The sequence below is a fragment of the Pocillopora damicornis genome, chromosome 11 (genome assembly GCF_964200805.1).
Source record: "Pocillopora damicornis chromosome 11, jaPocDami1.2, whole genome shotgun sequence".
Taxonomy (NCBI): domain Eukaryota; kingdom Metazoa; phylum Cnidaria; class Anthozoa; order Scleractinia; family Pocilloporidae; genus Pocillopora; species Pocillopora damicornis.
This window is the reverse complement of record NC_142680.1, coordinates 19,254,613-19,282,272: the sequence shown is the minus strand read 5'-3', so window position 1 is coordinate 19,282,272 and position 27,660 is coordinate 19,254,613. Positions and strand designations below refer to the sequence as shown.

The 27,660-nt window shown below is 40.3% G+C and overlaps 2 protein-coding genes across 2 annotated transcripts; both read right to left on the bottom strand.

Annotated features, from left to right (window-relative positions):
• Positions 1-183: 183 nt before the first annotated feature.
• On the bottom strand, positions 184-26,498 carry LOC149038007 (uncharacterized). The gene is made up of 3 exons (XM_089186741.1): positions 26,370-26,498; positions 4,226-5,078; positions 184-3,705 (listed from the first exon to the last, which is right to left on the bottom strand). Exons 2-3 carry the CDS (start codon positions 5,034-5,036, stop codon positions 317-319), a joined length of 4,200 nt encoding a protein of 1,399 aa, XP_089042867.1. The 5' UTR covers positions 5,037-5,078; positions 26,370-26,498; the 3' UTR covers positions 184-316.
• LOC149038008 (uncharacterized) lies at positions 12,234-18,835 on the bottom strand. The gene is made up of 2 exons (XM_089186666.1): positions 17,937-18,835; positions 12,234-17,409 (listed from the first exon to the last, which is right to left on the bottom strand). Exons 1-2 carry the CDS (start codon positions 18,694-18,696, stop codon positions 13,340-13,342), a joined length of 4,830 nt encoding a protein of 1,609 aa, XP_089042792.1. The 5' UTR covers positions 18,697-18,835; the 3' UTR covers positions 12,234-13,339.
• Positions 26,499-27,660: the final 1,162 nt, after the last annotated feature.

Sequence of the window (27,660 nt, the reverse complement as noted above, 5' to 3'; positions counted from 1 at the left end):
ATTTTAATTGTAAAAACTGTAAGAGCGCGCTGATCGAACTGAAGTGCTGACAAGGAATTGCCTAAGGCAATTTGTGTTTCTCCGAGATAAACGTAACGCTGAGGTGTGTCTGGATGTTTCCCCAAATAGTCTCTAATGTCAAGAGCATGCTGTTTGGACTCAAGTCCTGACAAAAAGTCGCCTGAGGCATGTTGCTTTACTTCGAGAGTAAAGTAACTATCGTTTAGCTCTAATTTCAAGAGCAGGCTAGAAAAGACTGAACTCCTGACGAGAAGTCGCTTAAAGCATGTTGTGTTTCTCCGAGAGAAAAGTAACACTAAGCTTTGTTTGGTTCTTCTTCCCCCAAGAGTTTAATTCTGATTTCAAGGGCACGCTGAAAAGACTGTAGTGCTGACAAAACGTCACCTGAGGTAAACTGGGTTACTCCGAGAGAGAAGTAATACTCGGCTGTATCTGGATGTTCTTCCCCGAAGACTTTAACTCTTATGTCAAGAGCACGCTCTTTGGACTGAAGTGCTGACAAAAAGTGGCCTAAGCCATGTTGGGTAACACCGAGGTCAAAGTAACTCTCAGCTGTGTCTGGGTGTTCTTCCCCAAAAAGTTTAACTCTTATGTCAAGAGCACACTGCTTGGACTGAAGTGCTGCCAAAAAGTCGCCTAAGGCATGTTGGGTTACTCCGAGAGAAAAGTATCTCTTAGCTGAGTCTGGATGTTCTTCCCCAAAGAGTTTAACTCTTATGTCAAGAGCTCGCTGTTTGGACTGAAGTGCTGACAAAAAGTCGCCTGAGGCATGTTGTGTTACTCCGAGGTCAAAGTAACTCTTAGCTGTGTCTGGGTGTTCCTCCCCAAAAAGTTTCACTCTTATGTCAAGAGCACGCTGTTTGGACTGAAGTGCTGACAAAAAGTCGCCTAAGGCATGTTGGGTTACTCCAAGAGAAAAGTAACTCTGAGCTGTGTCTGAGTGTTCTTCGCCAAAGAGTTTCACTCTTATGTCAAGAGCACGCTGTTTGGACTGAAGTGCTGAAAAAAAGTCTTCTGAGGCATGTTGTGCTACTCCGAGGTCAAAGTAACTCTTAGCTTCCTCTGGGTGTTCTTCTTCAAACAGTTTCACTCTAATGTCAAGAGCACGCTGTTTGGACTGAAGGGCTGACAAAACGTCGCCTGAGGCGTGCTGGGTTTTTCCGAGAGACAAGTAACTCTTCGCTGTGTCTGGGTGTTCTTCCCCGAGGAGTTTAACTCTTATGGCAAGAGCACACTGTTTGGACTGAAGTGCTGACAAAAAGTCGCCTGAGGCGTGTTGGGTTACTCCGAGAGAAAAGTAACTCTGAGCTGTATCTGGATGTTCTTTCCCGAAGAGTTTAGTTCTAATCTTGAGAGCACGCTGAAAAGACGTAACTGCTGACGAGAAGTCGCCGGAGGCATGTTGTGTTTCTCCGAGAGAAAAGTAACTTTGAGCTGTGTCTGGGTGTTCTTCCCCGAAGAGTCCTATTGCAATGTCGAGGGCAAGTTGAAAGGACTGAATGGCACCAGGATAGTTTTGCATCTGATGAATAGCGCAGCCACGGTCCAAATAGCTTCTTAGTAGTCTTTCTTGATGCCAATTTAAATCAAGATGTTTGTTGGGTTTAGCTTTATCTCCTGCATTAACTTTTCCACTTTGTTTTAAGGTCATTTTATGATAATTTATCCATGTGTCACACATCTTTTTTGCTTCCTCAGGATTATTCAGTACATTTTTAAGTGTCGAATTGACGTTGCGCTGGAAGGTCCATGAACCAATGGAATGTGGGAGGATCTGTTTATCTATTTCATTTGACATCCTTAGTACAGATTTGCTTATTGCTTGCTTTGTTTCATAATCAGAGGACATTTCCGTCGCTTTGCTAACAACGCATATCATTTCTAATCTAAGTGGTTGAGTGGTTGTAACATCTGCCTTTGGCATATCTGCCTCGATCATTCTCAATTCTTTGTTATTCACTGGAGGAATAACAAGGAGACTTGTGTCTCCTAATGCTCTGCATTCATGTAAGGCTGTGTTGTAAAGCTCCAGAGAAGTTGCTTTCTTTTTCTTGAAAAGAAAGTAAGTAACAAGAATTTGCAGTGCAATTACTCTGAGAATTCGTTGTTCGGGGCTATCACTCACCAAGCAAAGAGCTTTTTGTAATTTCTCAGCTCCGTCATCTATTTTCCCTGAAACCAGTTGACAGATGCCTTTATAACAAAGGAGTTTTCTTCTATCATCTACCGACAAAGAAAAGACCTCGGCTTTAGAGAGCAGCGTCATCGATCTTCCATGTATCCCCCAAGTCACTTCGGTGAATGCCAAGGACAACAGTAACTGACTGTAGAACACGCTCTTTCCAAACGCCTGAGCTTTTTCAGTTGCGTGATCATAAATTTTGTCGATAATGTTTCCCTCGCACCAGAAAAGGGAATCTAGAAAGATTTCCGCCTTTGTGAGGACACCAAATGAAACGTCACATGTCTTGGGATCGGAGCAGTTCTCCATAAGACTCTGAATAATATTCTGCTTCTCTTCATAGAAATCAATAAATGCTTGCATGGATTGTCCTGTCAAAAACTGTTTATTTAGCTTGTCGAAAAGAGAGACGTAAAATGCAGACAAACGTGCTTTGGAGTTCAGCATGGTTTCTTTCATTTCATCTTGACCTCTTCCTCTTGCAAACGACAGAATCAACTTATGCATCGAAAATGACTCAGGTTTGGAGCTAAAGTCGAGGAAAGATTTTCTCCGAAGCCTATGCAAGATTTTCTTGGCCTCCAGAGTTGTTTTTACACCCATGACAGCTGTAGCAACTGAGTGGTTAAAATCTCCAGAAAGAACACTAAGTGATACCAGCGCTTCTTTTTCAGATAAAGAGAGTCTCTGAAAAGAGGATTCAAATAGGAACTTTAATCGCAGATAGCTTGTATAATCTGGATTGTCCAATAGCTCGAAAAGGCTACTTTCTATTGATTCCTTGAAGGTATCTAAAAATTGACTCGGCTGAGCATTATCTTCAGTAATGGAAGAACACAACAGTTTCATGGCCAAAGGTACGAACCCGCAGATTTTCGCAATTTTCGAGCAGTCAGACGCGGTCGCTTTCGGAAGTAATCCGCCGACTAAGGTTTGAGAGAAGGACTCGTGTAATGGCCCTATTCTTACTGCTTGATGGCCTTCAAAATGCACATTCATAAACTCAAGAGATTCCCTTGTGGTAAGAAGAAATGTTAAATTCTTGAATTGACTAAGAATGACTTCCAGAAGGTTTATGAAATCCTCCTTCACATTCGGTGCTCCACTTTCGAGTAATTCATCGGCATTGTCAAGAATCATCACAAATTCACCTGAAATGTCTCTTAGAAAGAGAAAAAGTTCTTCTTCTATGGACATCTGCTGAGGAATTTGATCTCTTGTGTAGTGTCTTCTAAAGAAGCTCAGAAGCTGCGTGGTGAGATCGGTCTTTGAAAGAAGCCCTCTCATGGAGAAGAAGTATACGAGAAGTCCACCAGTTTGAAGTCGATGTCCGACTTCAGTTGCCACAGAAGTCTTACCAAAACCAGGCGAGCCCCATACCGACACGATCCGGGAACGTTTGGAAGTTAAGTGGCTGCTGATGTCTTCACATTCTCTCTGACGGCTAGTGAAGTGTGGAACCTTTGAAGGAAGACTTGATGGTGGAAGGAATGGCTTTGAATCTTAAAAGAAGCAAATTGATGCAATTATGAAAGAGCTCATGTCGGTAGTTTGGAGAGAAAAATAACGATGAAAATAAATAGTAAATTTTACTGTACCATTAAAAATGTGGAAATCATGTTTTAGGGACACAGCTTTAATCATGAGCTTCTTGCTCTTTCCGTGAGGTTGTAAGCTTAACAACATCCCACAAGAGTCACGATTCCGGTAAATATAGTGGCTGCGGCTTACTTCTTGAACAAATTGTTTTAAAATAAAAGATAACAGATTGTTTAAGGTGGTATTCTGATTATAGAATAAATTTCATCTTAGGGAAGAAGACAGGATTTTCAAGACATGTACGAAGCACTTTTGCGAAAACTGGAAGTTGCCCCGTTGAACTATTATTACTAGAGTAAAGAGCAGAAACTCTGCTATTTTATTTCAGTTCCTGCCTGCCAAACTAATGGTTATAAGACTGCCATAGTACATCTTAAATTGTTGTTAATCAAAAATTCTGTAAAGCTTTTAATCAGTTTATACCTGTTTGATCTTCATCCATGTTAAGTTTCAAATCATCTATTTCTCCCTTCAACAAAGCGAGGTCATCAACTTTTTCTTTTATCGCATTCCCCTGTGCTATTAATTTGTCGACACCTGATTTCACTTCTTCGAGACACTCGAGACCTGATCTTAGTTCTTCGAGACACTCGATGTATGATCTGGTCTCCTGTCTAAGACTTTCTTCCAATTTGCGAACTTCTTTGGTGGGAAAGTCAGACTCTGTCAGTCCACCGATGGCATCAACGGGATCTGTTATGATTCCAAGAGCTTTGAATGCTTCTTTAGCAAGCTGCACGTATTGGTCAAAGGTTGGTTTATCAATCTCTGACCTGTCTGCGTGACAAAGGGAGTTTCGTAAAAGTCGAAGCTGATCAATCGCAAGAGCGAAGGTTTCGGCTGTATTTCCACTTGGACTCACAACAGATGGATGGAACTTTCCACGAGGTACTTTATGGTGCCTTACGTACATTTCACTGAGTGTCTTGTAATGACCTTTGCTATCTGGCGTAGCGAAGGACCTTGCATAGATGGTGGCCTGGTACAGGGCGGTACAATCCCATTCTTCATAGGAGATGTGCGTAGGAACTTTGCTTTTTCCACCTTCTTCAGCTAGAAACAAATTTCTTACTACCGTGGAGTTATTCCACAGTTGATATCCGGGACGATGTCCAAATCTGTTGTCCCACATGGATTTGAACGTCTGACGCAAAGCAATGGCGAACTCATTGAGTACAACTGAGGCAAATTTGAAGTAATTCAGCTGTTCGTTTGTAAAAGGCTGTAGAGCCATAATCGGCGTTAGCTCTGGAGATAGCTATCCTCGACCAAAATCCTGAGAAAGATTCAATTTGTTCAAGCATAGGTACATATTAAGTGAAATTAAACAGCGATTGATATATGTGAGAGGAAAAGGTAAAAAGTTCTTTGGTTATGTTATTCTCGTTTGAATAAATACTTAACCGCACATGCGCACTGACTCTATCAATTGCGCATAACGGCATAATTACGGAAAGTGGCTTCACAGCTTAATTGACTTGAGAAAAGGTGAAAACTCATCTCTACTTTAATTAGAATAAAGATGTACGCTTTGAATCTGCTTTCTGTTTGGATGCCAATTCCCAGCACTTTGTAATTAAAACTAACAGATTTCTGCCTCGAGGTTCAACCGAAACAATTGTATCTTATTACAATGCCGAAACCGAGAAATCGAAGATTGTGACGTTATAGGATGATTGTGCATCTTAGAACTTAAAGTCCTTCAAAAAATTCACTTCAATAAGCTTGGTATAGCGTCAAAACCTAGTTTTTCTCAAACCTCAAATCCACTTTATTGATACAAACTTTTCTTTGCCAGCAAACAGTTTGAAATAATTTCACGTTTGATGTCATAATATCACGGTATTTTTATTTACATGTTTATGAAATTTCAAATCTCTTTCAAGTTTTCAAAGTATTAACTTCCAACGAGATATCCTAAATAAATGGGATTACGAACTTGCATGGCATGAACGACAAGCACGAAGAAACAAATTATTGCGCAATTGATGATAACAGGAAATTGAAGGGTACAAAAGATTGCGTTTTAATTTCTGCTAAAAGCGGCTCAAAACGTTCGTTAATAAACCTTTTGCTGTTCATTAAGAGAAAATACGCATTCATTTGTTTGAAAAGGCGAACAATTGCGTGAAGTTACATTCCTAAGCGACAAAAAGCGATCATCTGCGCGTAAATCAGATTCTCCCTACTGCGCTTTACCGTGACTTCTGGCCGTCCAAAAGTTGTCACCGGATTCGTCGACAAACACACAGTGGCGATAATGAACAACTCAAGGTGTAATTGAAGAAAACTGTTACTCACCTACCTCGAAATTCAAGTTAGAGCGAGAAATATCATGATGGCAGACGCACAAACTGATTATCTGAATGATTATTGGACGAACTGCGAGAATGCAACTCGAAATTTATCCGGAGAGTGGTTGTGTTATGACTACCTATTCATACCACACAGGAATTCTAAACTGACCCTTACTATCCTAAATGCCTAAGCAATGAAGAATTAATTGTTCTCGAGAAATGTGGCTTGATGTTTACAGGTCAAACGCGCCTTAGAAGGGGAAATTCCCCTTTAATCTGGTCAATACACTCAGCATTGCTCCATTTCCTTTTTGAAATAAACATGGCCCCCTTGAACAATGCTCTTCAAAACACGCGATAGAGCAGGAATAACTTCTTTTTCATCCATAGCGCTCACCTAACGCTTACTTCTGCTTGCTTGAAAGATGCAACAAAAAAAAAAAACAGAATGGACGACTCACAAACACGCCTGCTCTTCAAAATTCCCTGACTTAGTCTTAACAGAAATAACAACTACTTTCCTCAATCTTACCTCATTACTTGCTTGTTATTTCCGTCGCACGATTGGGTCGCTTACTCGGTTCGTTATCTTAACCAAGATATTGCGTTTAATACTGTGGGTGCAAGGCAGTCTCGTGACATGTTTCCTCTCTCAGGCTGTCGGCTTGTTTTATTTACGATAAACGAGCGTGAGTAATTTACTGTTCACTCAGCTGACAGTGGTACATTTTTGAAACGACTAACATTGCAGACAAGATTTATTTCATCCTAATTTCCTGTCGCAAATGAGAAACAATGCTTGAGTGTAGCGCTCATAACAAGACGTCTCTTGTTACGTCGGTTTACAACATGTTTCTGTTATTATTCACTTCCACTGGAAGTCATACTTACGGACACGAATGTGCTATATATACTGTTCAATGTTAGTTGTAATCATCCCTGAAGAAGTCTCAGACAAAACGCGTCGCAAAAAATAAACAAAAAGTTACAACACCAAGTAGTCTTTCTTTGTGCTGCTCACTGGTCTCCGTTAAAAATAGATACAGAAAGTATAAATCTTGTATATTTTCGGAGCGTGGAAGAAGAGTTTCGTTCACGAACCAGATCAAGACCTCCCATAATACGTGACGACACTTTGCGCTTATGTTACGCTCACTCTAGAATCGATGGGCTTGAGGTCACAGTGATATACACCGGACAAAATCTTAAGTTTAATACTTTTCGGCTTGGACAAAAAAATATTTCTATAAGTAACAGACTCGATCATGGTCAAGAGGAAAAAATAATATATATAACTATTTTTTTTATCTCTGTTTGGTATGGCATGCAATTTACCCGTGGCTCTGAATACAGATACGCGATCCGTATTTGTCGTTTCGTATTTCATAGTCACTAAATGGTGGCTTGTATCAAAATGGAACAAATACATTTTTTTCCCGCTCGGTAGCGGTTGAACAGCGAGGGCGAAGTTGTTACTTTCAGGTCTTAGCATGACCCTTTTCATAGCCTGCAGTGTAGGTTTCTTATTAGTGGGAGCTAACGTTATAAGCTCGCGGTCGTTTATCCGACCGGCCATGTTTGATTTGGAGTCAGAGTAAACAGTGGGGGTAGGGGGCGGGGAAGGAGCGAGAATCTTCACTCCTCCACCTCCACGCTTCTCCTTCTTATTTTTGACCGTCGACCACCCCCACAGTACAAATTTCTCTCTCTACCCAGCCTTCCACTACCATTAAAATCAAAGATGGCGGCCATAGTTTTCGTTCAGAAAATACCTAGCACTCGCTCGCCAAAATTAAGCCTGTTTTTCAGGCTACCCCTTTCACTGCCTTACACATGTGTGGTGTATCACATCACGTAACCTGTATCGGAACGTTTTCAAATGGCCATCGATTAAGTGTCGAAAAAAATTGTAGAAAATTTGGCTTTGAATAATGTCGTTTGTTTGCTCATTTAGAATTCTCTAACCTAAAAGGAATGTATACGTACGTATAATTTAGCGTTCAAAAAGTGTCTCCATTACGCGCGTGGCCCAAACGATTATGTTACATAGCTGTGATGTAGAAAAATGTGTAGACACGTCGGCAGCTATGGTGGAGAAAGGAAAAATCTGGAAAAAAGGAAGAACGTAGGGCGTGGCCGGAGCGCCAAATCATAGCTGCAAGAATAATACACATATATCAGGTATTTTTAAACACTAATTTCCAAATGATGTAGGTATATGGCCAAAATGGACGTGTCTCGATCGTCGACATCGAGGAGAGTTTTCTCTTCAATGTCGTTGGCCTTATGCTCCGTACCGGCTTCGAATACGCCTGTTGCTAACTCATATAATTACTGAGTTAAATCAGGGGAAGATAACTAAAGAATTCAGCTAAAGAGGATGCTAATTAAGTAGCCTGTTCCCACACCGTACACGATTGTTCAACAATTGATTGTTCGGCTGACCGATATCCTGTGGCGTGAACCTCTGGCGGATACTGGCATAAACACAAGCTCGAAGGGTCCGTGTATTCTCCTCACTTAGGTTTCCGAAAATCCATCCCACGAGCCATCAATTCCCCTCTGCCCTTAAGAAACTAAAAGTAGCAACAGTAGCAATATCATTGTGATAAAAGCACTGCAACGAGATAATCAAAGAAACTCAAATATCATTGAATTAGATGCATGGTAGCGAATCCAAGTGTTGTGCGAAATGGGTCGCATGGCAATGCCACACTTAAACTAAAGAAGGTTTTTTCTGTATTAAAATCCCTATTTGAGATTAACTTGAATCAGATGACTTTAAACTCACTCGTTTTTCGTTTGACCGGTTCGACGACGCCGGCCTCTGCCTTTACAATCTCTGAGGAAAGGAGCAGTTTGCAGTGAAACTGCCCGATCACTTTTAGGCGAAAAATCATCGTGCCTCGTGATACAGCTGATTATTTCGTCAAAAGTTAGCTTTTGGTTTGCCAAGGAAATTACTCTACAGCAACGAAACTCTGGAGCATTAACCAAAGAAATAAGGAATAACATGTTATGTAAACAGAAACGAACACAGCTACCCATTATTACCATAGATTTCGCCATAGAAAACAAAACACGAAGGCAATTAACTAATCATTCAGTAACGGGAGTGCTTTGTTCTAATCTTGACCAGAACACCGCAAGCGGGAAACCGTCTTTTTCAGTCCTCGTCGAAATCTTCGTTTGCACGCAGTTGATGCAGCTTGTAAAGAAAAAGCATTCTCACATCTTTCATGTCCTCAACCTAAGGTGCATTTTTTAAAATTTTAAATAAGAAAAAATTTTACAGGTTGAGTCAGGGTCTGAGAGGTAGGGATTTTTTTCATATTCTAGAGTTAATGTAAAGTTGTCATCCTGACAACACTCACACGATAAATTCAATATGAAAAGTTTATTCAGGATGAGCCAGTCAGTCTTCTAGTACTAAGGAAGAAAAATCAATGATTGTAATATTTTACAGGGAGTTGGAATAGCAAAATTACAACAAATACAGAAAAGAAAGTGGTCAAACATAAGACTGACCGACCTAGAATGACTTAATTTTCCCGCGAAACGAATGAGTAACCCGAAACTTCCATGATGCCACGCGAACCCCTTCAACTAATTCGTTCCCATGTCACTTAAACATCAAAAATGACATTTTTACCTCGAGTAAACTCAGATGAAGACATGAAGTGTTTTTAAATGAAGTTTCTGAAAAGAAACATTGAGGTGAAGTTAAAAATCTTTTATTTCAGTTAAAAAAAAAAAGAGTAAATGGTTTCTTCAAGTATTCACAAAATTGTTTAATTTTCTGCAAATCCAAGTCACTTTTCTTCCCAGAGTGATCGGGGTTTACTCTTCTACATAGCTTAAAAGGAAATAGTCCTTCAGCTGGGTTTCATCATTATAGGGAGTAAGTTTCTAAAGAAACTGTGGTGCTGCGTCAGTGGGAGAGTATAGCAAGATAATTTGGTTTTATCAACTGAGTTGTTAAGGTTACTTCCCACCTTCGTGGGTGTCCTTCGGGGAAAAAAATCGTTGGAGTGCTAGTTTCATTAGAATCCTAGCAAACTATACATCAGAAGAAAGCTTACGAACTGCAGTGTACAATAAAAATATCATTTAAGCGACTTTTCCTCTTGCGAAGTGTCAGGAGCCGGTAAGGCGTAAAACGACGGACGGTTCTTCTATTGAATTTATCGGTTATCGGATGTCGCAGCACGAGCAAAATGGCCGCACAGTCTTATTCACAAGGCATCAATTAACAAGAGTGTGTTCGGCTTTTTTGATATTCTGATTGGTTGTCTAGATATCAGCATCTAAACTTGGAGTAGCTAAAAATATGCGAGGCGTGTTGTATAAATGGACAACACGAGACAAATATTTCAAATATCAAAGTTTGCCGACACAATTTCGTTTCTCATTATTCCTAGAATTTTTGGCGAAATCTGACGATTGCGAGATTTTAGCTTATGAAGGTTTGCAAACAACTAGCGCTACGCTAGAAGTTTAACTCGCCTCCTGAAACCGCAAACCAATGGGACAACGGGACATCCCTGCGTCAATTACGATGGATGAAGATTTCCCGGGAAAAGTAACCCATTGCAGACTCGATTGCTCAGTGGAACTTTGAGGAGGACGACATAATAATGGGCAGAGTTGCTAAAGGCTAAAAGGGAAAAACAGGAAAATGTGCTGAGGAGCAAGACAACGGATCGACAGACACCTTTCAAAATTACGATTTTTATTAAGGCTGGTACTTGCATAAATAAAAGAAGACCTTGTTTTTAACGTTAGGCCGAGAAATTTCAAAACACACTTTCAAATTTCAAATCTGGCAACGAAATGAGTCAAAGAAAATAGCAACAACTCAAATACCTTGTTTTAATCATAATCTAGCTTATTTTACAAATAAAATGTTAACGATGAAAATTTCGAACGAAAACAAACAGCAGCTTTGCCAATAATTTAGCGGAGGCGGGACAGTTCATTAACGACAGATCAGACTCTATTGATCAATTGTAACGCAAAAGCGAGCTAAGAAGAAAAGGCTTCGAGAAAAAGTATATTTCTTCGACCTAACAACGAAACTGCACATTCCTGACCTGGTTCCTTCTTCCTTTTCTCCTTTTCTTTAGAATTCTCATCCCAGAAGCTGGCTGTTATCGTTTCTTAGACCCGCATTTTTTGGTTTCAGTTGTCTCGGTCGGTTGCTGAATCCTATCGGTCGGCTTTTCTCTCGTATCATTATCGGTGTAGAAGGAGAGGGGATGGGTGGCAGGCGAGAAAAAGGGAAGTTAGAGAGGATATCAAGGAGGAAGACAGGGAGGGTTAAGGCATGGAGAGGGATGGGAAGGGAGGGGAGATAGAGTGGATAATTGGGAGCCAGGGAAAAAGAGAAGATGAAGAAGGGATTGAAGCTAACGAGAGATGAGACAGACAGAAAGAAAGGAAGGAGTTGGAAGGAAGGGGAATTGAGAAGAGTAAGTAGGGAGGGCTTAGTGGTGGCACACAGTAGGTTCATTATTAATGTTATTGTTTTCTTTCTACTCGATAATTTTTTACAATTTTTTCAATACTATCATCAACCTTTTTACAGCATTCATTTTTGAGGCATCTGAAAGAATTTTTTGGAGCGATGTTCAAAATACAAGCGAAACAGAGTGTTGATGACAACAGTGTAGCAGGAGGAGAGAGTAAAATCTTGCTGTCGTGTGTAGGGGCTGAATATACGAACATTAACAAGACTATGGTGTAGTAAACAAACAGCAGAGGGGTCAGGGATATTGAAACCTTGATTCTGCAACTAGGGGACATAGTCTGTGCATTGCTGTAACTGTAAGTCTGTTTAAGATGTCTGAAATACCCAATACCTCAAACCATTTTTGCTGGTTTCCATTTCCGGTAACGGAACTCGCTTGTAAAGAAAAAATATCCTCACATCTTTTATATCCATAACCTAAAATGCATGTTCCTAAATTTTTAATGAGAAAAATTTCACTGGTTGAGACAGGGTCTGAAAGGTGGGGACTTTTTCTGTTTTCTTTTTTCATATTTAAGAGTCTGTAAACATTTCTTTTTCTCAAATAAACTCAGATTAAGATATGAAGTGTTTTTGATGGAGTTTCTGCAATAAAACATTGACATGCGGTTAAATATCTTTTATTTTAGTTGTAAAAACTGTGAGACTAAATGACTCGTTCAAACTTATCCAAAGTCATTTAATTATTTGCAAATCCATGTCACTTTTCTTCCAAGAGGGACCGGGGTTTATTCTCATACAAAGGTTAAAATGGAAGGGGGCCCTTGGCTGGGTTTATTATTAGAGGGAGTAGGTTACTAGAGAACCTGAGAGGCTGCGTCGGTGGGGGAGTATAAGAAGATAATTTGATCTATCAACTGAGTTGTTCTTGTAAATTGACCACCGTAGAGAGTTTCTAAGCTGAAGTTTCTACCGTTAGCCCTTCGTCGCTCTGACGAACAAAATAAATTTCCAAATGTATTTTTTATCTTCTATGATTGACATGCTTTCGACTAATACACACGCTACAATTTTTTGGCACATGATTATGATGTTTAAAACTGGCGTAGATCGAGTCTCGAGGACTCAGCAGTGTATCTCCGAGCCATGGTTAGGGTAGTACCTCATTGTTACTCCAAGATTAAAGTAACTCTAAGCTGTGTCTTTGTGTTCCTCCCCGGAGAATTAACTATGATGTCAAAGGCACATTGATGGGACTAAAATACCGAAGAGAAGTCGTCTAAGGCAATTCGTGTTTCTCCAAGAGAAAAGTAACACTCAGCTGTGTGTGGGTGTTCTTCCCCAAATAGTTTAGCTCTTATGTTCAAGAGCACGCTGTTTGGACTGAAGTGCTGATGAGAAGTTGCCTAGAGCATGTTGTGTTTCTCCAAGAGAAAAGTAACACTCAGCTGTGTGTGGGTGTTCTTCCCTGAAGAGTTTGATTCTTATGTCAAGAGCATGCTGATTGGACTGAAGTGCCGACAAAAAGAAGCCTGACGCATGTTGAGTTACTCCGAGAGAAACATAACACTCAGCTGTGTTTGGGTGTTCTTCCCCGAAGAGTTTAACTCTTATGTCAAGAGCATGCTGATCGAACTGAAGTGCTGATGAGAAATTGCCAAAAGCATGTTCTGTTAACCCAAGATTGAAGTAGCTTTGAGTTGTATCTGGGTGTTCCTCACCAAAGAGTTTAACTCTTATGTCAAAAGCACACTGCTTGGACTGAAGTGCTCATGAGAAATTGCCTAAGGCATGTTGTGTTACTCCAAGGTTTAAGTAACTTTGAGCTGTGTCTGGGTGTTCCTCACCAAAGAGTTTAACTCTTATGTCAAGAGCACGCTGCTTGGACTGAAGTGCTGATGACAAATCGCCTAAAGCATGTTGTGTTACTCCAAGATTGAAGTAGCTTTGAGCTGTGTTTGGGTGTTCCTCACCGAAGAGTTTAACTCTTATGTCAAGAGCACGCTGATTAGACTGAAGTGCTGTCGAGAAATTGCCTAAGGCATGTTGTGTTACTCCAAGGTTGAAGTAACTTTGAGCTGTGTCTGGGTGTTCTTCCCTGAAGAGTTTAACTCTTATGTCAAGAGCACGCTGATTGGACTGAAGTGCTGATGAGAAATTGCCTAAAGCATGTTGTGTTACTCCGAGAGAAAAGTAACTTTCAGCTGTGTCTGGGTGTTCCTCACCAAAGAGTTTAACTCTTATGTCAAGAGCATGCTGATTGGACTGAAGTGCTGATGAGAAATTGCCTAAGGCATGTTGTGTTACTCCAAGGTTGAAGTAACTTTGAGCTGTGTCTGGGTGTTCCTCACCGAAGAGTTTAACTCTTATGTCAAGAGCACGCTGATCGGACTGAAGTGCTGATGACAAATTGCCTAAAGCATATTGTGTTTCTCCAAGATTGAAGTAACTTTGAGCTGTGTCTGGGTGTTCCTCACCGAAGAGTTTAACTCTTATGTCAAGAGCACGCTGATTAGACTGAAGTGCTGTCGAGAAATTGCCTAAGGCATGTTGTGTTACTCCAAGGTTGAAGTAGCTTTGAGCTGTGTCTGGGTGTTCCTTACCGAAGAGTTTAACTCTTATGTCAAGAGCACGCTGATGGGACTGAAGTGCCGACAAAACGTCGCCTGACGCATGTTGAGTTACTCCGAGAGAAACGTAACACTCAGCTGTGTTTGGGTGTTCTTCCCTGAAGAGTTTAACTCTTATGTCAAGAGCACGCTGATTGGACTGAAGTGCTGATGAGAAATTGCCTAAAGCATGTTGAGTTACTCCGAGAGAAAAGTAACTTTCAGCTGTGTCTGGGTGTTCCTCACCAAAGAGTTTAACTCTTATGTCAAGAGCACGCTGATTAGACTGAAGTGCTGTCGAGAAATTGCCTAAGGCATGTTGTGTTACTCCAAGGTTGAAGTAACTTTGAGCTGTGTCTGGGTGTTCCTCACCAAAGAGAGTAACTCTTATGTCAAGAGCACGCTGATGGGACTGAAGTGCCGCCAAAAAGTCGCCTGACGCATGTTGAGTTACTCCGAGAGAAACGTAACACTCAGCTGTGTTTGGGTGTTCTTCCCTGAAGAGTTTAACTCTTATGTCAAGAGCACGCTGATTGGACTGAAGTGCTGATGAGAAATTGCCTAAAGCATGTTGTGTTACTCCGAGAGAAAAGTAACTTTCAGCTGTGTCTGGGTGTTCCTCACCAAAGAGTTTAACTCTTATGTCAAGAGCATGCTGATTGGACTGAAGTGCTGATGAGAAATTGCCTAAAGCATGTTGTGTTACTCCGAGAGAAAAGTAGCTTCGAGCCGTGTCTGGGCGTTCCTCACCGAAGAGTTTAACTCTTATGTCAAGAGCACGCTGCTTGGACTGAAGTGCTGATGAGAAGTTGCCTAAAGCATGTTGTGTTACTCCAAGATTGAAGTAGCTTTGAGCTGTGTCTGGGTGTTCCTCGCCGAAGAGTTTAACTCTTATGTCAAGAGCACGCTGATTGGACTGAAGTGCTGATGAGAAATTGCCTAAAGCATGTTGTGTTACTCCAAGATTGAAGTAGCTTTGAGCCGTGTCTGGGTGTTCTTCCCCGAACAGTCCTATTGCGAATTCAAGGGCATGTTGAAAGGACTGAATGGCTCCAGAATAGTTTTGCATCTGATGAAGAGCGTGGGCGCGGTCGAAATAGCTTCTTAATAACTCTTCTTGATGCAAATTTAAATCAAGATTTTCTTCGGGTTTAGCTTTATCATCTGGGATATTTAGTCTACTTTCTTTTAAGACCTTGTTATGATAACTGATCCACGTGTCGCACAACTTTGATGCTTCCTCGGGATTATTCAATACATCTTTAAGTGTCGAATTGATGTTGCGCTGGAAGGTCGATGAACCAATGGAATGTGGGAGGATCTGTGTTTCTGTTTGATTTGACATCCTTAGCACAGATTTGCTTATTGCTTGCTTTGTTTCGTAGTCAGAGAACATTTCTGTTGCTTTGCTAACAACGCAAATAGTTTCTAATCTAAGTGGTTGATTGGTTATAACACCTGGTTCTGGCATATCTGCCTCGATCATTGTCAATTCTTTGTTATTCACTTGAGGAATAACAAGAAGACTTGTGTCTCCTAGTGCTCTGCATTCATGTAAGGCTTTGGAGTAAAGCTCTAGTGAAGTTGCTTCCTTTTTATTGAAAAGAAAGTAAGTAACAAGAATTTGCAGCGAGAATACTGTGAGAACTCGCTGTTCGGGACTGTCACTGGTCAAGCAAAGAGCTTCTCGCAAGTTCTGAGCTCCGTCGTCTATTTTCCCTGAAACCAGTTGAAAGATGCCTTTATAACACTGGATTTTTCTTCTATCATCTACCGACAAAGAAAGGCCTTCGGCTTTAGAGAGCATCGCCATCGATCTTCCATCTATCCCCCAAGTAATTTCGGTGAATGCCAAGGACACCAGTAACTGGCTGTAGAAGACGCTTTTTCCAAACGCCTGAGCTTCTTTAGTTGCGCGATCGTAAATTTTGTCGATGGTTTTTCCCTCGCACCAGAAAAGGGAATCTAGAAAGATTTCTGCTTTTGTAAGGACACCAAATGTAACGTCACATGTCTTAGGATCGGAGCAGCTCTCCATAAGACTCTGAATAATATTCTGCTTCTCTTCATAGAAATCAATAAATGCTTGCATGGATTGTCCTCTCAAAAACTGTTTATTTAGCTTCTCGAAAAGAGAGACGTAATATGCAGACAAACGTGCTTTGGAGTTCAGCATGGTTTCTTTCATTTCATCTTCTCCTCTTTCTCTTGCAAACGACAGAACCAACTTATGCATCGAAAATGACTCAGGTTTGAAGCTACAGTCGAGGAACGATTTTCTCCGAAGCCTATGCAAGATTTTCTTGGCCCCCAGAATTGTTTTTACACCCATGACAGCTGTAGCAACTGGGTGGCTAAAATCTCCAGAAAGAACACTAAGTGATACTAGCGCTTCTTTGTCTGATAGAGAGAGTCTCTGAAAAGAGGATTCAAATAGGAGCTTCAATCGCAGATTGCTTGGATAATCTGGATTGTCCAAAAGCTGGAAAAGGTTATCTTCTATAGATTCCTTGACGCTAACTAAAAATTGAGTCGGCTGAGCATTATCCTCAGCAATAGAGGAACACAACAGTTTCATGGCCAAAGGTACGAACCCGCATATTTTTGCAATATTCGAGCAGTCAGACGCGGTCGCTTTTGGAAGTAATCCGCCGACTAAGGTTTGAGAAAAGGACTCGTGTAATGGCCCTATTCTTACTGCTTGATGGCCTTCAAAATGCACATTCATAAATTCAAGAGATTCCCTTGTGGTAAGAAGAAATGTTAACTTTTTGAATTGACTGAGAATGACTTCCAGAAGGTTTATAAAATCCTCCTTAACATTCGGTGCTCCACTTTCGAGTAAGTCATCGGCATTGTCAAGAATCATCACAAATTCACCTGAAATGTCGCCTAAAAAGAGGGAAAGTTCGTCTTCTATGGACATCCGCTGAGGCATTTGATCTTTCGTGGAGTGTCTTTTAAAGAAGCTCAGAAGCTGCGTAGTCAGATCGGCTTTTGAGAGAAGCCCTCGCATGGAGAAGAAGTACACGGGAAGTCCTTCAGTTTGGAGTTGATGTCCGACTTCAGTTGCCACAGAAGTCTTACCAAAACCAGGCGAGCCCCATATCGACACGATCCGGGAACTTTTGGAAGTTAAGTGATTACTGATGTCTTCACACTCTCTCTGACGGCCAGTAAAGTGTGGAACCTTCGAAGGAAGATTTGATGGTGGAAGGAATGGCTTTGAATCTTTGAAAAAGCAAATTGATGCAATCATGAAAGAGCTAATTTCGGTAGTTTGAAGAGCAAATAAAAATATTGATCACCAAAAAGAGTACATATTACAGTAACATAAAAAAAGTAGAAATTCAAGTTTTATAGATACAGCTTTAATTAAAGCTTCTTGCTTTTTCCGTGCAGTTGTACCATTAACAACATCCCACAAGAGTCACGATGCCGGTAAATATAGCGGGTGCGGTTTACTTCTTGCGCAAATTGTTTTGAAACAAAAGATAACAGATTGTTCAAGGTGGTGCTCTGACAATAGAGAAAAATTCATCTTAGGAAAGGAGAAAGGATTTTCAAGACTTGTTCAAAGCATTTTTGCGAAAACTTGAAGCTACCCCGTTGAACTATTACTACTTAAGTACAGAGTAAAAACGCTTTTGTCTCTTTTGTTCCTCCCCGCCAAAGTAATGCTTATAAGACTCAGCCACGTTGCATCATAAAATTTTTGTCAATCAGAAAATCCTGTAAAGAATTCAATCAGTTTATACCTGTTTGATCTTGATCCATCTTAAGTTTCAAATCATCTATTTTTCCCTTCAACAAAGCGAGGTCTTCAACTTGTGCTATTAATTTGTCGACACCTGATCTTACTTCTTCGAGACACTCGATATATGATCTGGTCTCCTGTCTAAGACTTTCTTCCAACTTGTGAACTTTTTTGGTGGGAAAGTCAAACTCTGTCATGCCACCAATGGCATCAATGGGATCTGTCATGATACCAAGAACTTGGAATGCATCTTTAGCTAGCTGCACGTATTGGTCAAAGGTTGGTTTATCAATCTCTGACTTGTCTGCGTGACAAAGCGAGTTTCGTAAAAGTCGAAGCTGATCAATCGCGAGAGCGAAGGTTTCGGCTGTATTTCCACTTGGACTCACAACAGATGAATGGAACTTTCCAAGAGGTACTTTACGGTGCTTTACGTACAGTTCACCAAGTGTCTTGTAATGACCTTTGCTATCTAGTGTAGCGAAGGACATTGCATAGATGGTGGCCTGAAACAGGGCGGTACAATCCCATTCTTCATAGGAGATGTGTGTAGGAACTTTGGTTTTTCCGCCTTCTTCATTGTGAAACAAATTTCTTACTACAGTGGAGTCATCCCAGAGTTGATACCCAGGACGATGTCCATATCTTTTGTCCCACATGGATTTGAACGTCTGACGTAAAGCATCGGCGAACTCATTTAGTACAATGGAGGCAAATTTGAAATAATTCAGCTGCTCGTTTGTAAACGGTTGTAGAGCCATGCTCGGCGTTAGCTCTGGAGATAGCGATCCTCGACCAAAATCCTGAAATAGATTTAATTTGTTCAAGCATACATACTTCTCAAGTGAAATTAAACAATGATTGATGTATGTGAGGGGAAAAGGAAAAAAGTTCTTTCGTTATGTTATTCTCGTTCCATTAAACATTTTATAGCACATGCGCACCGGCTCTATAAGTCGTGCGGGACGTCATGGATACGGAAAGTGGTACTACAACTAAATACACTAGAGACAAAGTGAAAACTCCTCTCTACTTTATATTAGAATAAAGATGTACGTTTTTAATCTGCTTCCTGTTTGGGTGCCAAGTCCTAGCAAGTCCTTTGCAATTAAAACTAAACTAAATGGTTTGAACCCAGGAGTATCAGTAGTTTGTGTAGTGTGATCGTCCGGGTGAGTGTAGTTCTGAGAAGAACTGTTGTTGGTGACTGACGTTTCGACTATCTGTGCGATAGTCATCTTCAGAGTCAAGTAAGGAATAGTTGTCAGTCGATGATGTTATAAAGTCTGGTCTGTTGAACGTGATTGGTCTGTTTAGCCGTGATGTGATTGGCTGGAAGACTCATGTAGAGTTTGTTAACAGTCATTGGTCGGTTTCGATCCGTCTGTTGTTTGTCGGTCTGTTTGTCGGTTTGTTCACGTCGTTAATGAGTCGTTTGTAAGGTGCTGGTAATTGTTGACATCTGTTGAGAGGCGTCTGTTCTAAGTTAGTGAACCAGCTTTCCAGAGTCAGTCGTTGAAAGTAGTTTGTACTGTAGGTTAAGCATTTAGCAGAGTCCCAGTCGATTCTGTGATTAGTTTGTCGGTGATGTTCAGAAATGTGATTGTTTACATCGCCATTTCTAGTAGATCGTTTGTGTTTCAGTTAACCGACGACAACTGGGTCAGGAACATCTCTTCCCGTCCCCTAGACAAGACTGAGACTCAAGTACTATCTTACGGACTGAAACACTCAGTGACGCCTAAACGTATACCGACCGAGTCTATTGTATCTAGTGTTGAGGCGGCTCTTTCTCGTCAACGAGACTTATCAGAACCTGCCAAGGACAACATCAGAAGTAGAATTGCTTCCACGATACAATCAGCCTCTATAAGTGACAGCAACTTAACCAAAGACGAACAACAAGCACTGAAACGACTGAAAAACGACAAGGAAATTGTTATACTACCAGCCGACAAAGGACGTGTTACTGTTGTTATGGACAAGACTGACTACTATGACAAAATGGACGCACTTGTTAACGACAAACAAACTTACGAATTACTTAAACGTGACCCGACGCCAGCACTACAACGTAAACTCAACAACAAATTACTTACGCTCAAAAAGACTGCAGCCTTTGACACTCAACGCTACTACCGGCTGAGGTGCTCTGTACCACAACTACCTAAACTTTACGGACTACCGAAACTACACAAACCTGGGATACCTATGCGACCTATAGTCTCATTCTGTGGGTCCCCGACGTACCAACTGTCCAAATACCTTACGACGATACTGCAACCACTGACTGACAAATCGAGACGTAAACTACAATCCACTGAGAACTTTATTGACGCTATCAAAGACGTACAGATACCTGACGACTACAAACTCGTGTCTTTTGATGTGAAATCACTGTTCACCAGTATTCCACTTCAATTGGCTCTACAGTGTACTGAAACCGCCATCCATCAGTCTACTGATGTACTACAATTACCGACAGAAGACATTATGGACCTACTTAACCTCTGCCTTACATCGACTTACTTTCAGTACAACGGGAAACACTACAAGCAGTTGCACGGAACAGCTATGGGGTCGCCGGTCTCCGTTGTTGTCGCAGAAATTGTGATGCAAAACATCGAGGAACGCGCCCTTGCAACTTGCCGACAAACCATACCGCTTTGGTTACGCTACGTAGACGACACATTTACCGCCGTACACAAAGACGAAATTGACGCTTTCCACAATCACCTTAACGAACAAAACACCGACATTCAGTTTACCAGGGAGATCGAAGAAGACGGCAAGCTTCCTTTTCTTGACTGTTTGGTAGGCCGAAACAACAACGAACTACGAACAACAATATACAGAAAACCGACGCATACCGACAGACTTCTTGACGAATCATCCTACAACCCGACTTCCCACAAAGCTACGACTATCAAGACATTGACAAGACGAGCGCAACTTGTTTGCAACACACCGGACAGTTTATCTGACGAAAACAAGTACCTTGACCGTGTTTTTGACAAAAACAACTACAACACTGACTTCATTAGACGAAACACTCACAGGGTAACCGACACTACAGAAACTAACAGGGACTCCACATCTATCACGACTACAGCTACTATACCCTACATCAAAGGCACTTCTGAGGCTATCGCACGGATCCTACAACCTTACAACATTCGCGTAGCTCACAGGCCTATAACTACTTTACGACATTTGCTGACCAACGTTAAAGACAAAGACGAACCCAACAACAGACAGGGAGCGATTTATAAGATCGAATGCTCCGACTGCCAGGCCTCCTACATTGGTGAGACTGGTAGAAACCTTAACACGCGACTAACTGAACACAAACGATCTACTAGAAATGGCGATGTAAACAATCACATTTCTGAACATCACCGACAAACTAATCGCAGAATCGACTGGGACTCTGCTAAATGCTTAACCTACAGTACAAACTACTTTCAACGACTGACTCTGGAAAGCTGGTTCACTAACTTAGAACAGACGCCTCTCAACAGATGTCAACAATTACCAGCACCTTACAAACGACTCATTAACGACGTGAACAAACCGACAAACAGACCGACAAACAACAGACGGATCGAAACCGACCAATGACTGTTAACAAACTCTACATGAGTCTTCCAGCCAATCACATCACGGCTAAACAGACCAATCACGTTCAACAGACCAGACTTTATAACATCATCGACTGACAACTATTCCTTACTTGACTCTGAAGATGACTATCGCACAGATAGTCGAAACGTCAGTCACCAACAACAGTTCTTCTCAGAACTACACTCACCCGGACGATCACACTACACAAACTACTAAAACTAAACTGTTTCCCTTTCGAGGATCAAAGGAGGTTTTTCCGAGATATTGAAGAATGTGACGCCATAAGATGATGTCTATCTTAGAACTAAAAGTCCTTCAAAAATTCACTTTAGTTAGCTTGGTTTAGCGTCAAAACTAATTTTGTTTTTAAACCTCAACTCCACTTTAATGATACGGAATTTTCTTTGTCAGCAAACAGTTTGAAAAAATTTCACGTTTTCTTTGCCAGCAAACAGTTTGAATTAATTTCACGTCTGATATGATACTTTCACGGTATTTTGATTTCCATGTGTGTCAAATTTTGAAACTCTTTCAAGTTGCCAAAGACTGAATATTTCCTGTTGTAACTTCCAATAAGATATCCTAAATGAATGAGATTATGAACTTGCATGGCATGAATAAGAAGCACGAAGAAACAAATTATTGTGCATTTGATGAAAACAGGAAATTGAAGGGTACAAAAGATTGCATTTTTATTTATGCTAAAAGCAGCTTTGCATTCTCTGTACGTAAGATGATGACTGACAAACGTCAAATGCCAAAGGTCAAATCTTGTTAGTGACAGCAGTGATCAGAAATTGAGTGTTGTGCCAAGTCAAACAAGGTTTGGAGTTTCTTAGAGCTTACTTATCTTGAAATTCAAGTTAGAGCGAGAAATATCATGATGACAGACGCACAAACTGATTATCTTAATGATTATTGGACGAACTGCAAGACTGCGACTCGAAATTTATCCGGAGACTTGGTTGAGGTGTTAAGACTTGTTATTCATACCGCACAAAAATTTTAAACCGTTAATATGCAAAATGCCTAGGCAATGAAAAGTTCATTGTTCTCGAGAAATGTGGCGTGATGTCTACAGGTCAAACACACCTTAGTAAGGGAAATTTCCCAATTAATCTGGACAATATACTCAGTATTGTTCAATTTCCCTTTTAAAATAAACATGACCACTCTGAACAATGCTTTTCAAAATTCCCCGACTTCGTCTTGGGCAGACATAACAATTACAATCTTCAATCTTGCATCTTGAGCAGGCGTGTTTTTTGAGTTTTTAGTCTGTTGTTGTTTTCTTTTTTTGCACCTTTGAAGCAAGCAGAAGTAAGCGTTAGGTGAGCGCTATGGAACAAACACGCGATAGAGTAGGAACGATTTTTTTTCAAGCTCCACACCACGCGCGTGTCTGTTTCGACCTGCGCTCGGCTCGTGCTGTTAGAATACATGCCCGGATATTCCGAGCACCCACACTTAAGTTACTTAACACTTGCCCCTGATTAGAATACACCACAACGTACTACTGCCCACCTGCAAATTTCCTTTGTGGTAAATGCCTAAAATGATTATCGTTCCGTTCTAATTACGCCTATCTAAAAACCTGTATATAATATGACCCACTATGAGAAATAAATCAGTTATTACTCCTAGCATTGGTTGATGTGCCATTTTGTGTAACTACTATGACGACATCGAACTCTTGGAACCTAACACGTGCTCGCCTGAAAAACATTAAAAGAAAAAAATTCATCTGTTTTACACGCTATCTTCGAGAAAGAAAATCACAACCACTCTTAGATCAAAGTGAAAGAACCAGTAACTTGTGCCAAGCTGTCAGTCAGTGGTGACGATATAAATAGAAGACCTCAGCAAATCACACAAATAATTTCTACTCTAAACCGTTTGGTAACGTGACCATAGCAGGTGACTGAAACAAGATTTTGCAAGCTGTCTTTTAATAATTATCTCTCCCGTGTAGATCTTATATCTCCGCTTCACTTTTGAATTACCAAAACTGCACGGCTAATAAAGTCAGAAATAAACAAGGTAAGAGTGTTATGTTGGACTTTTCTTTTACAAATTGTAGTGATTTATGCCAGTTAACGGTTGTGACAAGTAGGCGCACCATGTATATTTCATAGTCGCTATCAAGGAAATTTTGCCGGACTTTGAGTTCGTCTCAAGATAGAACAACACAAATACACAAGGAAATTTGTACAGTAACTTTATAACCATCCTTTTTTCTTTTAAAAGCTTGAAGCTCAGTAGATTCTGTCATATCGATCATTTTTAAAACTGTCTTTGTTTTAACGCTACTTTTCGACATAGGAAAAGTATGTCGGACAAAAATATTGACCAAAAAATAAATATTTCTTTGCCAGCTTCAATAATGACAGGGAATTAAGTTTAGATGATAAAACAAAGGATTATGTTGACGGGAATACCGAAGGTCTAGTATATTCGTTACATGAGGTCACACAACTCGGGTAATATTCACGGTGAAAATTTGCGTATTTGAGCAGTCGAACGAAAAAAATCATTTCTCGAAAACTGAAATAAATTTTTACAAAAAAACTACACCACAATTATTAGAACATGTTGGGCTATAAAATATGAAAGTAGGGGTGAAAGTAAAGTTTTGAAGACTTGCCGCTGTTTGTCTGATGCACGCTGACATTAGCTCTTAAGTGAAATTAAAAAGCGATTGATGTATATGAGGAAACAAGTTCATTTGTCATGATATTCTCTTTTAAACAAATAATCATCGCATATGCGCAGTGGCTTTATCAATTGTGCATGACGTCATGGTACGGAGAGTGATTACACAACTAACTTAACTTGAGACAAAGTGAAAACTCATCTCTTCTTTCTGTTAGAATAAAGATGTACGTTTTGAATCTGCTTTCTGTTTGGATTCCAAGTCACAGCGCTTAGTTATTAAAACTAAAACATTTCCTTCTCGAGGTTCAAAAGCTGTATGTCAATAAAATGCAGAAATCGAAGACTCTGACGCCATATAGGATGAATGTGCATCTTAGAACTTAAAATCCTTCAAAAACTTCACTTCAATAAGCTTGGTATACCGTCAAAACCTAGGTTTTTTTTAAACCTCTAATACAGAGTTCTCTTTGAACTCCGGTTGATTTCTTTTAATAAGATGGTCGAAAGCATAAAAATGTAAAAATATCTTGTAGTTATTAATTTCCTACGCCTAAGTGACTTCAAACTTTGGGTGATTTTGCCAGCGTGTCAGCAGAATTATGTAAATTAGTCTTTTGAGCAAACTCCGACCGCATATATATGTAGCTTCCTAAATCTTAGATTTTAACCATTTAAAAATGAAAGTATAGTGGGGAAGAGCGTTTAGAACACACCGATTGATTCTCTAAACGTTTTAAACAGCCAAATTCTGGGAAATGATTCTGTCTCGCGACAAAAAAGGTGAACAAGACGTATTGAATATCATATTGATTAGTGTTCGGTTAACGTGTTAATGAGGAACTTTTTTGAAAAAAATTGGTTTCTACTCTTTTTATATTTGAATTTAGAAAGCTCAAGCTCTTCAAACCTGACAGAACATTTCAGAACCAAACTACAGGATTTTATTTAGTGTAACCGACGATAACACGATCATCATATCGATCATTCTGGACGATCACAGTCTCCTTTTCGGCGAAGTCTGTGGCGCAGGTCGAAAAATATCAAGGAAAAAAAATTTAGGTCAATTTCTTACTCCAAGAACTCCCAGCGGCGCTAAAACCTTGTTCTTTTTTTCTTTTAGCTCGGATTTTAGCCACACACGCTTCGAATTTGAATTTGACCTGATAGGTCACACTTGTGTACACTTAGGAAATTAAAGTAAATATGGCGTATAGTGGTTCGAGTAAGAGCAGTTCGATATGGTGGTCTGATTATTTGGATCTTGAGGCCTCGATAGTCGGTGAAAATAACGATACACCTTATGAGGCTGTTGGTTAAAAGTTTTAATGGATGATTCCTGCTTTAGAATGTTTGTGTATTGTCTCCATTGGCATTAAAGATGGCGTTTTTAACTTGAAGGTTAGCGGAAATGAAAGTGTATTTTTCTCTTTTGTATGACGTTTGACGTATAAGAATGCCCAAAATTGTTATGGAATGCTGATTAAAATATAAAAATCGCCATGGAATCTGATTTACGCGCGAATGAACGTTTTTTGTCGCTGATGAATGTAACTTCACGCAATAGTTCGGCTTTTGACGCAAATGAGTGCATATTTTCTCATAATGAACAACAAAAGGTGTAGTTGATGAAAACTGTTCTTTACCTACCTTGAAATTCAAGTAAGAGCGAGAAACATCATGATGGCAGATGCACAAAATGATTATCTTATTGATTAATGGACGAACTGTGAAATTACTCCAGAGACTGGTTGACGTGTTATGACTTATTATTCATACCAGACGGAAGCTTTAAACCCTTAATATGCTAAAGGCCTATGCAATGAAGATTTCATTGTTCTCGTGAGATGTAGCGTGATGTTACAGCTCAAACACACCTTAAGAAGGGAAATTTCCCTTTTAATCAAGACAATACACTCAGCATTGCTCAATTTCCTTTTTGAAATAAACATGGCCCCCTGAACAATGCTCTTCAAAACACGCGATAGAACAGGAATAACTTCTTTTTCATCCATAGCGCTCACCTAACGCTTACTTCTGCTTGCTTGAAAGATGCAAAAACAAAAAAAACAAAATAGACGACTCACAAACACGCCTGCTCTTCAAAATTCCCTGACTTAGTCTTAACAGAAATAACCACTCCTTTCCTCAATCTTACCTTATTACGAGCTTGTTATTTCCGTCACACGATTGGGTCGCTTACTCGGTTCGTTTTCTTAACCAAGATATTGCGTTTAATACTGTGGGTGCTAGGCAGTCTCATGACATGTGCTTTCATGGCTTCCTCTCTCGGGCTGTCGGCTTGTTTTATTTACGATAAACGAGCGTGAGTAATTTACTGTTCACTCAGCTGACAGTGATACATTTTTGAAACGAGTAACATTACAGACAAGATTTGTTTCATCACATTTTCCGGTCGCAAATGAGAAACAATGCTTGAGTGTAGCGCCCATAACAAGACGTCTCTTTTTACGTCAGTTTACAACATGTTTCTGTTATTATTCACTTCCGCTGGAAGTCATACTTACGGACACGAATGTGTTATATATACTGTTCAATGTTAATTGTAATCATCCCTGAAGAAGTCTCAGGCAAAACGCGTCGGAAAAAATAAACAAAAAGTTATAACACCAAGTAGTCTTTCTTTGTGCTGCTCACTGGTCTCCGTTAAAAAAAGATACAGAAAGTATAAATCTTGTATATTTTCGGAGCGTGGAAGAAGAGTTTCGTTCACGAAACCAGATCAAGACCTCCCACAATACGTGACGACACTTTGCGCTTATGTCACGCTCACTCCAGAATCGATGGGCTTGAGGTCACAGTGATATACACCGGACAAAATCTTAAGTTTAATACCTTTCGGCTTGGACTAAAAAATATTTCTATAAGTAACAGTCTCGATCATGGTCAAGAGGAAAAAATAATATATATATATATATATCTACTTTTTTTACCTCTGTTTGGTATGGCATGTAATTCACCCGTGGCTCTGAATACAGATACGCGATCCGTCGCGATTTGATAATTCAACCTTTCTAGAGAAAGTGTTTTATTTCTCGCTTCGTATTTCATAGTCTCTAAATGGTGGCTTGTATCAAAATAGAACAAATACATTTTTTTCCCGCTCGGTAGCGGTTGAACAGCGAGGGCGAAGTTGTTACTTTCAGGTCTTTGCATGACCCTTTTCATAGCCTGCAGTGTAGGTTTCTTATTAGTGGGAGCTAACGTTATAAGCTCGCGGTCGTTTATCCGACCGGCCATGTTTGATTTGGAGTTAGAGTAAACAGTGGGAGTAGGGGGCGGGGAATGAGCGAGAATCTTCACTCCTCCACCTCCACCCTTCTCCTTCTTATTTTTGACCGTCGACCGCCCCCATAGTAGAAATTTCTTTCTCTCCCCAGCCTTCCGCTACCATTAAAATCAAAGATGGCGGCAATAGTTTTCGTTCA